Source organism: Poromitra crassiceps, assembly GCF_964638095.1.
Source record: "Poromitra crassiceps genome assembly, chromosome: 13".
Taxonomy (NCBI): domain Eukaryota; kingdom Metazoa; phylum Chordata; class Actinopteri; order Beryciformes; family Melamphaidae; genus Poromitra; species Poromitra crassiceps.
In genome coordinates, this window is record NC_139644.1 from 24,988,207 (window position 1) to 25,002,246 (window position 14,040).

Here is a 14,040-nt window from a genome sequence, read left to right on the forward strand (position 1 = left end):
TTTTCATCAATTAGCAAATAAATTCAATCAATCAAGAATGGCTGGTTATTAACTTTACACATTTGTTTATTTAAAAATAAAAAAGATACTAAATTGTTTGAGGGGGCTTAACTGGGGCTTGGCAGATTTGTGAAGGGGTAGCCCCCTTGCCCTGGTGTAGCGCTGTCCCTGACGCATGCGCACATGCGCGCGCGCACACACACACACACGCACACACACACACAAACCAAGAGATTGAATAGTGTGTAGTGTGGTCTATATTTATTAAAATTTCCCCTCCAGAATGCACAAACAGGAGAAACACAATCTAGGGTTTTACATAAGCCTTCACAAAGGATAAACCAAAGACCTGTGCAATTACATAAAGTAGTTGTGAACGGACATTTAAATGTATAAAAAGAGATATAAAAAAGGAAAGTTAATAAAAATTCAGTTGCTTGAAAGTGGATATGAAACGGGTGGAAAACATTTAAAAAGTAACCGAAATTTTGACATCAATACACTTTTCCCCCCAAGGAATCTACTAATGACATATATTATTTCGATATTCTTATCTTACACAGATGGCACACATCCTTCAAAGACTCCAGTCAGTCACTTTCTGGTTGCCATACAAATCTGAACAGGACGACCACTGAAGAAGTGGATTCACCACAGTGCTTTCAACTCCTTCCTTACAACCATCCACCTTCACCAATAAAAATGCAAAGACTGTCAGGGCTTGACATTAACTTTTTGAGGCACTAGTCATTCAGACAAGAAAATGTACCTTACTTGTCAGAGTAAAAATGTGTCATTTTACAATAGTTAACTTTTTTTGGCGAAGGTTTTTCTCAGACAGTAGGAAACAGTTGACCCTCGTCATCAGTCATTTAAAATGTTAATTAAATTCTCAAACAGACTTTTCACAATTCCCTCAGTTCTTCTGATAAATTTGGTGTAAAAAAATGGGTCGCCAAATAATTTACTTGGGTGGCTGTTAGCAGCCTGCCCGAGTAAAGTCTGTGTGGGAAACATGGGACTTAACTTGTCCGGTGGGGCAAGTACATTTCTCTTCCACTTCTCCTACAAAAAAATCCACTTGTCCCAGACAAGCGGACAAGCCTTAATGTGGAGCCCTGACTGTAGTACCATAAGGTTCAGAGAATAACCTCCACAGTTCTCTACAAAACCTCCCTCTCCTGATGCCAGGCCACACACTGATATGATGACCTCAAGATGCAGTATTACAGAGCTGTTGTAAGTGAAACATCTTTGGGTTTATCTCTTTAAATGTGGTCAACACGGGAGTGGGGAGGATGGGGGGGTCTGGCTGACCTCACATAAAAAAAAAGGCAAGCAAAGAAGAGGAGATTAGTGTCCTCTGGTTAAAAAGCTGTGATAAGTTTGAGAAATAAAATCATGATCCCTGGAAATCCTGAATTCAATTAGAATAAAAAGACACTATCAAAAATATTCTAGAGTAAATCAATCGTGTGTATAAGTCTTGATACATTGTTTAAGAAGAGGTGTTGTCTGTATGAATGTTTTGTTTGATCAAGGACACTTATCTGCGAGAAGGGGCGTGGCTTTTGTTATTCCATAAATGATTGTGATGGCAACACACAAAATACTTCTACTGTGTCTCAGTAATTCTATGCGATACACTGAAAATATAGGGCTTTAAAAAGAAACTCGTAAAAGATCCATATGGGAGAAAAGTGAGTGTATAATAATGAACTGTATAATGAAGTTTAGTTGATTTGAAATGGTACTGAAAAAACAGAATTATTGCTAGACTGAACTGACATCAGCCTTTCTGTCTATACACCAGGAATGTATGTATTTCAAAACAGAACACTGTATACAAAAGGCAGTGAATTACAATGGTGCCAAGTGCTAACTGTCATGCCATTATCTGCACATAAATAGAGCTCAAAAGTCACGTGAGATTGTGATGTCACCTTTGGTTCCGGAAGAGAATTTCACCATTAATTTTTCTCCATCACTTATCGAAAAATCAATCCACCAATCAAAGATGTTGAAACTACACTTTAAAAAGTGTGGGTAGTGTTAATTTTTTGTTTTATATAAACAAGGATATCATACAGATGTGCGACTTCTACAGGAACATACAGTATACCCTCGTTTCACAACTAGCTTACTAGGTTGCGACATTATGGCTAATAATCAAAAATCTCAGTGCCGAATATGAATGCGGAAATCCTCTTCCGGAACCGAGGTGTCACGTGACTGTTGAGCTCTGTTGTACGTGAATTGCGGAGGGTAACAACGAACACACACACACACACACACACACAAACACACACACACACACACACACACACGTATCTCTCAATTACCGTACACAGATGACACAACACACTGAAATATGAACAGTTGTGGACGGGCCAGTGTGCTTCACTTTGTTTCACCAGTGGGAGAAGAGGAACCCAAGAGAGGAGACTTTGGTGAAACCTAGACAACACAAAAAATAAAAAGGAGCTTTATTTCACACCATTTTGTGGCATTTGTGTGTGTGTGTGTGTGTGTGTGTGTGTGTGTATGTATGTGTATGTGTTCACTTGATTTGGTGTGAAAATGTATAGTTAATGTGTGAATGTACATAGTCAAAGAAAAAACTCCACCCTCTGACATTCTTAAGGTGCAGACACACCAGTTGCAAAAGTGGCATGAATAGCCAAGAAGCAGGGTGGGAATTTCATAGAGGTGCCGTTGCCCCTCCCTCTGGCCGTGATACCCTGAGATCCCTAAGGCCACCTTGGCAGTGCCCTGCTACCAGCCTGCTACTGTCAGTTGCTTTAAAAGCAACTGGTCTCAGTTTAATGTAGCCTGCCCTATGCAAAGGATGTGTAATTGGCTCATTTTAACACACATTTTAGAAAAATCTTTCTTCACAATGTCAATAGAGCAATGGCCTTTGTGTCCTGGCATGTGGCCTTGTGCCCTAAAAATTTTTGCGACACCGAAAGCCAGATGGCCTTGCCCCTAAAAGTACCAAATCCCCACCATGCCTGGAAGCGCAGACAGTTTCCTTTCTGTTAACTTGTTAACAGATTAGAGCAAAGCAAAGAGCATCTCGTGTGAACGGCCAGTCTCCTGCTCGAGCTGAATTTATGCTTGGTGGCGCTTTTGGAGCTGGTGTGTTTGCGCTGTTACTCTGTCATCAGTGTTATCATCAATCTGTGAAGTTCAAAACCTTCCTGGAGTTATTTTGTGATGACGTGTTGTAATTTATGTTTTTTGTGAACCCACCTTCCCTCCACCTGCCTCGCCTACTTCTGCTTGAGTTAGGGATTTCCTACATTTCCCAGAACGACCTGTGCGCCCATAGAGACACTGCATGCAATAGGCCACGCCCATCACGGGGGAAATCGCTCGTTCATTCCCATACACCAGCATCATTTTCCTTGAATTAAACATAGCTAAAAGCTGTTGTGTGGTGGGCTGCGCAGACAGCAAATGTAAAAAATCGCCAGTTAAAGTTTTTTTGTACTCCCGAGGAAAACAACATTGAGAATTGGCGAGAAGACAAATGTGGATCTAGCTGTCAAGGAAGTAATTTGGAGTGTTCAACGTCCGTATATACGATCTTTGTGTGCAACACGCGACCATGCACGAGACATAGGAGAACGCCAGGATTGGAGGGGGGTTGTTGTGGTTTCTGAATGGTGATGCGCTCCGCAGTGTCTCTATAGTACACTCCTGTCTGTGTATGTGTTTACAGTGTAGTCTACAATGTGTTTTGGTTAGCATTGTATGAAAGCACTCACAGGGGAAGGAGGCTTAGCAAAGTTGAGGTGAGCATAAAGAAGCACAGCGATGTCGTTCTGGCTGGCCTCTAGGGCGATGGACAGCGCCGAGCTGCCGTCCTGAAACACAGATGAGGAGAAGATGAGGGGCTGCAGGGATTCAGGTGTATAGAAATACCGCCTCGTGGTTGTATGCCTCCGCCAACAAGTCGCAGTCTACATCCATGTCTCTCCAAACTCATACAAGCACAAATACCTTGAAGCCCACAGCGTAGTGGTGTGGAGATTCAGCCTTATGGCACTTTAGGCAATGTTTGGGGGTACCTCAAGAACACGGCTAATCATTTTCAACATGGGAAATGTCCTACCGCTACCCCTAAACCACCCACATCCCCCCAGCCACTCCCCATACCCACCCCTCGAACCCCGATTCTCTACGACCTTCCTATCCCTAACTATGGCCCCTTTCCCCTAGCCCCACCCCCTTCCCTCACCATGGCCCTTCCCACCACTCACATGCCTCTAGCCACTTTCCCCAGCCCCGCCCCCTTCTTTGATCCCCCCCACCCCCTCCCACCCCCCACATCCCTCTACCCACCCCTCGAACCCCGACTCTCTATGACCTTCCTATCCCTGGCTATGGTCCATTTTACCTAGTCCCGCCCCCCTTACTTGATGGAATGGACAGACATGTGGTCACAGTGACGTTGAACTTTGACCTTTGACCACCAAAATCTAATCAGTTCATCCTTCAGTCCAAGTGGACCTTTGAGCCAAATTTGAAGAAATTTCATCATGACATTCCTGAAATATTGCGTTAACGAGCATCAGAGGGACAGACGGACAACCCGAAAACATAATTCCTTCGGCCATAGCTATCGTCGGCGGAGGCATAACAACAGACTGAGAAAGGAGTAAGGAAGGGAAATGATTGGCTCACGTTATCAGTGAGAGTGGCATCGCAGCCCGGCACAGACAGCAGCTGACGCACAATGTCCACGTGTCCGTGTTCGCACGCACACATGAGCGCTGTGGAGCCGTCATCATCACGGATATTGACCTGCGCTCCACAGGACAGCAGTGCTCGCACCATGTCCCCTCGCCCATGGCTGACTGCTAGCATCAGCGCTGTTTGGCCAGCCTACACACACGCATGCGCACACACACACACACACACGCACACAGGGGTTAGTCAAAATCTGAAACATAGACCATTTCAACTTGACAATATCAACAGTCTAAATGGACCTTAGCTTATTTCCTGTTACAGTGTTTGCGAATAAAATAACTGACAAAAAATAAGCTAGGCAACAGAATTCCAGCGAAACGTCTATAACTATGTAAAATCGCTCCAAACATAAAACACAAGATCAGAATTGGATCAGTGTCGTTCAGACTGAAAAACCAAAAGTACAAAAAAAGACCAAAAATGAAAAGAAATAGATGCTATAGACCCCTTATACAGCTTGTCAACATGGAGCTGCGCGCGCATCGTGTAGGCAAAAAGCCCAGAGCCGCTCATTGACACAGACAGAGCTGTGTGAAAGACGCCGCTGTCAGGACTGCTCTGTGCTCATCTGCGACACACAGTTAGATTTTAGTTTTAAAATGCAGTTCTCGGCTTACTACCACAGCTTATCGCCTAGTGATAAGCAATGTTATGCATCGAAATTAACGTTGGTTAATGGGATACGTCTTACAGACCCATACCATACGCACTGGCGCTGTCAATTCGCCAAGCCTAGAGTGGCCAGCAATACATATATCGTGCATTCCTTTATAACTGGGGATAGCGTAGGCCTACATAATTATTCTGTAACTTGCAAAGATATATTGTTATGTTGATAATGCACACAACTCAATAATGACATTATGTAACGTTACTTGGTCGTTCTAACCGAGTGATGTGGCTGAGCAGCCTACAGTTTCAGGCAGCTTACCTGATTATGAAGAGCACTACATTTCGGGCATTTTTAATGATGTCCTCGTTCCAATCAGTTCAACTCAATAATGACATTTAACGTTACTTGGTTGTTAACTAACCGAGCGATGTGGCTGTCACTAGTAGCCTACTACAGCATACCTGATATGAAATGAGCGAGCACTGCAAAGTCGGGCATTTCTAACGATTTCCTCTTTGGACTTGCAACCAAAGACACCTACGGTTAGCATTAAAAGCAGTATGAGTTGACGGGATTCGGTAAAACTTTAGTCCTTGCTTTGTTGATAGTGTAACAGACTGTTCAGTGTTGTGTTGTGTTCTATTGCGTGTGTGCGAGGCTGTGTATGTTCCCTCCGGTTGCCGTAGAACAGGATATGTGGGGAGAATAAAAGGTGAAGCTGGTTATAACGTTACAGCCTGGCTCTATCGTTTATTATTTTATTAACCAAGTGTGAATAGGCGGACCCGAATACTCTGCTACAATAGCTTTCCGATTCTGGCATCCCACTGTACAACACGAAGACATGTCTTGCTCGAATAGTTTTCGGACCACTGGAAAACTACTTGACAGGGCTGCGCGGAGTCTGTCTTTCTGCCTCCGTCTTGCGCATCTGACGCTGTTTGTAAGGAAAGAATGTAAAGTAATATAAATTATTTTGATTGTTTGCTTTTTGAGTAAGAGAGCAAGTTTTTTTTATTTTTTCTCCTCAATTTTACTTGGCCTATTTCCCTTGCTGTCACGGTCGTTGCTCCACCCCCTCTGGCGATCCAGGGAGAGCTGTAGACTAGCACATGCTTCCTCCGATACATGTACAGGAGCCAGCCGCTTCTTTTCACCTGACAGCGAGGGGTTTCACCAGCAGTACGTAGTGCGTGGGACGATCACGCTATTCCCCCAGTTCCCTCTCCTGGAAGAGGTCAGAGGAGGCACTAGTGCAGCGACCAGGACTCATACCCCACCGGCTTCCCACCCGCAGACACCGGAAGTACCGCTATCGTGAATTGAATCTGGGTCTCCCATGGTATTACGCAAGTGCTTGTACCTCTACACTACCCAGATGTCGCATAAAAAATATTTTTGGTGGGCAGCCATGGAATAGTGATGGCTGTATACTAGTATACAGTACATCTGCAGGTCTGTCCTTTCATTAATGTACACTTTGCATATAAAGCACAATATGGACTCACAAGAGCATGTAGAGATGTACAGAGAAAATGTCAAAGTATCTGATTTGGAAAATTTGCTTCATGGAGAGATCATAAAATTATTTGTTTGAAATACTGCAATGGTTGCAGTATCCACATATGAATGTGGTTGCCTTGAGAGCCAGGTTTAAGTATGTAATCAGCCATATGAATATTGCATTTGGTTCGGGGCCGGGCTACCCTGTAGAATACATTTGGTAGCGTATGGAAAAGCATGAATCATGGTGGGAACTTGGGATAGTTGAGTGGTAAAACAGTTCTTCACTCAGTCATGTATGACTCATTTGGCATCATGTTGGATCTGCTAACAAAACATCGCCGGCTGGATGTGGTGTGGCTTTTTGCTTTAGTAGTAGGTCACCCAGATGTTGTGGTGTGGTTGCAAACAGATAAAAAAAAAAAAAAAAAAGTGTTTAGGATTCATTCTGTCAGTGTCAACAGACACTGTCAATTACCCCATGTTTATAGGCCACAATCATGATTGACCCTTCAATCCATGATGAGAAATGAGGACACTTAGAGGTTCCTCAGTGTCTTTATTATAATACTCTCCAATAATAATAATAATAATAATAATAGCTTATTCTCAGGCCAAAATGTAATTATTACATTCCTGATCTCTGGCCAAAACGTGAAAGTAAATGTCATTATTGACATGCGCCTCTACACTAAACTTACTATTAAAATGGAAGATTTCCTTGGCTTATGATGATTATGATTTCCCCCCAGCAACATTTCCAATGACTGCACACTTAGTACTATTTACTTAGTACTACTTCTAGTCTTGCAAATTCAGGCAAGACTCCAGCCTTCTTCCTGCTATTCAGTTCTGACTTGATTTTGGTCGAGTGTGGAGGTGCAGGAAGGCCTGTAGTCCAGCAGAGGGCGTACCTGGCTGGCCTTGGCATTGACGTCCCCTGTGCGCAGCAGCTGCAGGACGGTGTGAAGGTCACTGTCAGAGTGGAAGGCAGCCAGAGCCGTCAGCATGATGGCCGTGTAGCCTGCCTTGTTCTGCTTGTCAGCGTTACACAGGCCTGTCAGGTAAATAGGACAATTGTTGTGGCAGGTAATACCCAAACAGCACAAACAATATGACAGGGATGTCTGACATGTTGGAGATGGGACGGATGGGAGGATAGGAAACATCTTAAATAAAACAATTTTACAAATCCATCACAAATCGCGGCTCACCAGTGTCCAGCAGCAGTTTCACCACAGGGAAGTTGGAGTGGGAAACGGTGTAGTGCAGCGCTGTGTTCCCATTGCCGTCGGCCATGTTGATCACAAACTCCAGCAGCTGCGGGGAGACTGAGGCGAAGGCGTCCATGTAAGCCCTGACCACAGCCGTGTCCGCCGCCTTGTGACAGGACACTCGCAGCCACTCCTGCAGCACTGTGGTGTAGGCTGTCCTCTGAGGAGATCACACACAGTAGAGAGAGGGTTAGAGCCACATACACACTCAGTAGACTGTTGGGGAAAGGCCCAGTCTTTGACATATGCCTTTATCCACAAGAGGACTGTTCAGACAGCAGAGATGCTCACAAGTCTTTTACGAGTCCAAGTCAAGTCTCAAGTCTTTGAGCTAGAGTTCAAGTTAAGTCTCAAGTCTTTGAGCTCTAGTCCAAGTCAAGTCTCAAGTCTTACTCTTTACGGATGAGCGTTCTATCATCTGCTGGATGCCATCTGGTCTGCTTAGAACATTGCAGCGCTAAAACTAAGGAATGCAAAGGAAGTAGCGTACTGTATTATCCTCACTCTATCTATTAGAACACAGTAATCAGCATTGATTAGTTGAAATTATTATTAGTAGACATTTCCTTAATGTTAATACACACAAAAATAAAGATAAAAATAAAATTTAAATTAAAAAAATTAAGATTGTTCACAAGTCCCAAATCTCAAGTCCAAGTCAAGTCTCAAGTCTTTGAGGATAAGTCTCAAGTCAAGTCTCAAGTCACTGTGTGTGTGTGTGTGTGTGTGTGTGTGTGTGTGTGTGTGTGTGTGTGTGTGTGTGTGTGTGTGTGTGTGTGTGTGTCTGTGTTTGTGTGTGTGTTTGTGACTGAAGTGCAACTCAAGTCCGAGTCTCAAGTCCAAATCCCCATCTCTGTCAGACAGACAGGTAAGACAGCTCAAGGCAGTGATCAGATTGGAGTCTTGTTTCTGCTTGGGGTTGTGGGTGTGATTGCCAACGTACCGCTCCTTGTTGGCTGAAGGCGTTGGGTTCCCCCAGGGCTTTCTGCAGGGCGTGAAGCGCTGACATGAGGCTGTCGCTCAGTTCCAGTCTGGGTGAAACATGAATATATAAACACAATACAACAACAGTCATGGAGGCACATACACACACTTGACAGTATCTGACACCATTTATGTCTGTAAAATGCTAGCTGTTGAGCGTGTGTGTAAAACGCTAGCTGTTGAGCGTGTGTGTAAAACGCTACCTGTTGAGCGTGTGTAAAACGCTACCTGTTGAGCGTGTGTGTAAAACGCTAGCTGTTGAGCGTGTGTAAAACGCTAGCTGTTGAGCGTGTGTAAAACGCTAGCTGTTGAGCGTGTGTAAAACGCTAGCTGTTGAGCGTGTGTAAAATGCTAGCTGTTGAGTGTGTGTGTAAAACGCTAGCTGTTGAGCGTGTGTGTAAAACGCTAGCTGTTGAGTGTGTGTGTAAAACGCTAGCTGTTGAGCGTGTGTGTAAAACGCTAGCTGTTGAGCGTGTGTGTAAAATGCTAGCTGTTGAGCGTGTGTGTAAAACGCTAGCTGTTGAGCGTGTGTGTAAAACGCTAGCTGTTGAGCGTGTGTGTAAAATGCTAGCTGTTGAGCGTGTGTGTAAAATGCTAGCTGTTGAGCGTGTGTGTAAAACGCTAGCTGTTGAGCGTGTGTGTAAAATGCTAGCTGTTGAGCGTGTGTGTAAAATGCTAGCTGTTGAGCATGTGTGAAACGCTAGCTGTTGAGCGTGTGTGTAAAACGCTAGCTGTTGAGCGTGTGTGTACGCTAGCTGTTGAGCGTGTGTGTAAAATGCTAGCTGTTGAGCGTGTGTGTAAAACGCTAGCTGTTGAGCGTGTGTGTAAAACGCTAGCTGTTGAGCGTGTGTGTAAAATGCTAGCTGTTGAGCGTGTGTGTAAAATGCTAGCTGTTGAGTGTGTGTGTAAAACGCTAGCTGTTGAGCGTGTGTAAAATGCTAGCTGTTGAGCGTGTGTGTAAAACGCTAGCTGTTGAGCGTGTGTGTAAAATGCTAGCTGTTGAGCGTGTGTGTAAAACGCTAGCTGTTGAGCGTGTGTGTAAAACGCTAGCTGTTGAGCGTGTGTGTAAAATGCTAGCTGTTGAGCGTGTGTGTAAAATGCTAGCTGTTGAGCGTGTGTGTAAAACGCTAGCTGTTGAGCGTGTGTGTAAAATGCTAGCTGTTGAGCGTGTGTGTAAAATGCTAGCTGTTGAGCATGTGTGAAACGCTAGCTGTTGAGCGTGTGTGTAAAACGCTAGCTGTTGAGCGTGTGTGTACAACGCTAGCTGTTGAGCGTGTGTGTAAAATGCTAGCTGTTGAGCGTGTGTGTAAAACGCTAGCTGTTGAGAGTGTGTGTAAAACGCTAGCTGTTGAGCGTGTGTGTAAAATGCTAGCTGTTGAGCGTGTGTGTAAAATGCTAGCTGTTGAGCGTGTGTGTAAAACGCTAGCTGTTGAGCGTGTGTGTAAAACGCTAGCTGTTGAGCGTGTGTGTAAAATGCTAGCTGTTGAGCGTGTGTGTAAAATGCTAGCTGTTGAGCGTGTGTGTAAAATGCTAGCTGTTGAGCGTGTGTGTAAAATGCTAGCTGTTGAGCGTGTGTGTAAAATGCTAGCTGTTGAGCGTGTGTGTAAAATGCTAGCTGTTGAGCGTGTGTGTAAAACGCTACCTGTTGAGCGTGTGTGTAAAACGCTAGCTGTTGAGCGTGTGTGTACAACGCTAGCTGTTGAGCGTGTGTGTAAAATGCTAGCTGTTGAGCGCGTGTAAAACGCTACCTGTTGAGCGTGTGTGTAAAGCTAGCTGTTGAGCGTGTGTGTGTAAAAGCGCTAGCTGTTGAGCGTGTGTGCGCATTTACAGTACCTCATTTGTTGTTTGGCTAATGCTGCCGAATCGTCGTTTGGGCTGCTTTCAGCTGCTGACTTGGAGGAAGACGACTGCATTATCGTCTGCTGGGAGATTTGTTCTGATTGGCAGGCTCCATGCTGAAGAGTGAGGACAGTTGTTTCTGGCTGGATGGTGTATTGCTGCTCAGTCATCTCAGTGGTTGCAGTTTGAGTGGAGCACAGCTGTGTGGAGCAAGTAACTGAGAACTTTATAGATCTTTCTTCAGGAGTGGATTCAGTGCTAGATGGTGTGGAGATACTCTCCTGGGTGATTGTGTTTTGTTCTGATGATTGGTTGATAGTTTCTAAAGGGAGAGAATTGTGTTCTGGAGGTGGGGGAGTGTGGCCAGAGGCTGGTGATTGAGAGGCACAATTTTCCACCGCAGCGTCCGTGGCTGGTGACTGGGTGGCTTCATGTTGCAGTCCGCTGTCTGCGGTTGCGGGCTGGCTGGGACTCTGTTGAGAGTCAGGAATGGCGGCTGGTAGTTTGACATCAGTCGTCTGAGGTGTGTTGTTGGTCTCTTGGGGCTGGGAAGCCTCGTCTGGGGTAGCTGTGATTTGCTGGTGCTGGACGGTAGGCTCTGGTAGTTTTTCTCTGGCTTCATGATATTCACTGGAGTCACTCTCCTCTTCAGAGCTCTCACTGCTGCTGTCCTCTGATGATGTGGACTCATAGCTGCAAGACAAGAACATGTTTCCCTGTCAAACAGCCCCAACAGTCTTTGTGACTGTTACCATTTCACATTAGTGGGGAATACCACTGTATTTCAACTTAATAATCTTGACCATATGCCCTTGCATAGATTGGTCTGTATAAGTGAATATTCACTACTGTCTTCCATTGCTTTTCTTGTTCCTAGCTTTTTGGCGGAGCGGTTAGTAATGGAATACTCATGAAAGTATTTGATAGAGTGGTATTCTCCTTTAAGTAATATCAATTTCATACATGTACACCACTACAAAAAGTTTCACACAAAATATCTTTGTAGGAAATTGTTTATCGCACACATTGAAAACACTCTAGACTGTAATGACTGATGCTTACCCTCCATTGACTCCAATAAACTGTAGGTTTTTCTTGGTGGAGGGAGAGCCAGGTTCACCCTCTGCTTTCCGCTTCATAATGGACCTCAGAGAAGACTGGGGAGAGGCTGAGGCTAGAGAGTGATACAAGTTATCATATTAATGTAATGTAGGAACATGTATGATTAATATGGTATATAACATTTCAAATGGATAGAGATGGACAATTGGTCCAGTTACCTGGCTTAGATAAGCCCTCTTGAGATTGGATGGCTTCTATGTCTGTGTGCTGGTTTGTAGCTCCTTCTTTCAAATGCAATGTGCCAATCTGATCACCAGTGCTCATGGCAATGGCAGGACAAGCTACAGGTACTGAAGTGGACACCTCACTCTTTAGGACATCTCGTACTTGCTTGGAGCTGATTGCAATCGGCAACTCAACTGGAGCGTCTGGAGGACAGAAGCAGATGATGAGGACAAGATGATTGATTGAAGTCTTTAAATGAGCATGCATTTGATGCATGCACTTGACACATTTGATCAAAATAACCTACTCTATCAAATATATTTCATTAGACGTTGTAACACAAACTCCTTGCTGATGCCCTACCTTCTGACCCCGGAGCTTCAGCTTGTCCTCTGTTGTGACCCTCCAGGATGACACCAGCTGGCTGAAGGGAGGGGGAGCTACAGCTCTCTGCTCGGAGCAGTGTGCCCACCTCCACCACGGTAGGCTGCTCCAGCGTGTACACCTGGATTCCCACAGTTCTCTGTTCCCTCTGTTGGGGCTGCTGGGTGAAGCTGACCAAAGTCTGCAGGCTGTGGCCCGGTGGCTCTTGCCAGCCCACGCTGGTGGCCATGACTGGGTGCTCCGCCTTAGGGGGCTGAGCCTGCCTCTCCCTCTGGGCTGCCTCTACCTGCTGCTGTGCAGCCTGCAGCTCCTGCAGTGTCCTCTTCAACTGGTCCTCAAGCTGACCCACTTGACTCCTCAAGGCCTCTGTCTCTGGCAGCACCCCTAGATCCTGCTCCCGAACCCCCACTCCCACCTGACGACTGCCCCTCTCGTCCTCCGGCCCCACTCCGATGGTGCGCACTTCTATCTTTGTGCCTGGCCGCGCACCACCCACAATCACCGTGTCCTCAATCTCACACCCTGAGTCCTGCTTGGAGCCATCAGGGGTGGTGGGCGACAGTGGCCCTGCTGGTCTATTGGTGCACTTGTTGGCCCCGACGCTCGCTTCTTCCTCAGGGATGTCAATGTAGAGCTCTCCTCGGGGACGGCCTCGGCTGAAACCCAGTGTGTGGCCCAGGAACTTCTGGCTCTTCAGCTGGACGCTGAGCTGCCGTTTTTCCTCCTGCAGCACGGAGATCTTGACCTGGAGCACAGGAATAGTCTTCACCTGCTCCTCGAGCTCCCTGATCTTCCTGAGGGCCACCGCCATCTGCTCCCTGACATGCTGCAGGTGGGCTGGAGTGGGGGACACCGGCGTGGACAGGCCTGAACTCATGGGGGTGAAGGAGCCCCCTCCACCCTGGGCCCGGTTGAAGCTGTGTGCGCTGCTGATGGAGGTGTTGGAGCCTGCCATGCTGCTGTGCATGCTGCCCAGGTTGGAGAATCTCCGGCCCTCTTTCTCCTCCTCCAGCTTCCTTCGTGCGTCCAGCAGGGTCTTCTCCACTCGGGCACTGCTGAAGCTGGGCCTCTGGGAGGTGTGGTAGCCTGGGGCGCAGTAGGAGAAGGAGGAGTGCCGGCTGTCCTGGCTGGCGTTGGAACACAGAGACTCTGTGGAGGTCCACCAGGAGCCCGTGTAGCCATAGCCACGGGGCAGGGAGCCATAGCGTGGCCTGCGCTGGATGGGCACTTTCTTGATGGTGTTTCCCTTCTCTATGTCGTTAACATATTTGAGGAAGTCGAGGTCCAGACGGTAGCCATAGGGGGTCTCCACTGAGTAGGGCACCTCCTGTTCCTTGCCATGCAGGGAAGGGGGAGCAGGCGTGTTGAGCTTCCCTGAGGAGGAAGGAAATCAAG

The 14,040-nt window shown here is 46.2% G+C and overlaps 1 protein-coding gene across 1 annotated transcript in view; it reads right to left on the minus strand.

The window, feature by feature from the left end:
• Window positions 1-239: 239 nt before the first annotated feature.
• kank2 (KN motif and ankyrin repeat domains 2) overlaps window positions 240-14,040 on the minus strand; it is a 29,979-nt gene continuing 16,178 nt past the window's right edge. The window contains exons 4-13 of the mRNA XM_083649507.1: window positions 12,625-14,019; window positions 12,255-12,464; window positions 12,037-12,148; window positions 10,969-11,667; window positions 9,095-9,182; window positions 8,092-8,311; window positions 7,792-7,934; window positions 4,693-4,893; window positions 3,774-3,872; window positions 240-2,457 (exon numbers count right to left, since the gene is read on the minus strand). Of these exons, the coding sequence (XP_083505633.1) occupies window positions 2,401-2,457; window positions 3,774-3,872; window positions 4,693-4,893; window positions 7,792-7,934; window positions 8,092-8,311; window positions 9,095-9,182; window positions 10,969-11,667; window positions 12,037-12,148; window positions 12,255-12,464; window positions 12,625-14,019 (3,224 nt within the window). The 3' untranslated portion in view covers window positions 240-2,400. The remainder of the gene's footprint in view (window positions 2,458-3,773; window positions 3,873-4,692; window positions 4,894-7,791; window positions 7,935-8,091; window positions 8,312-9,094; window positions 9,183-10,968; window positions 11,668-12,036; window positions 12,149-12,254; window positions 12,465-12,624; window positions 14,020-14,040) is intronic.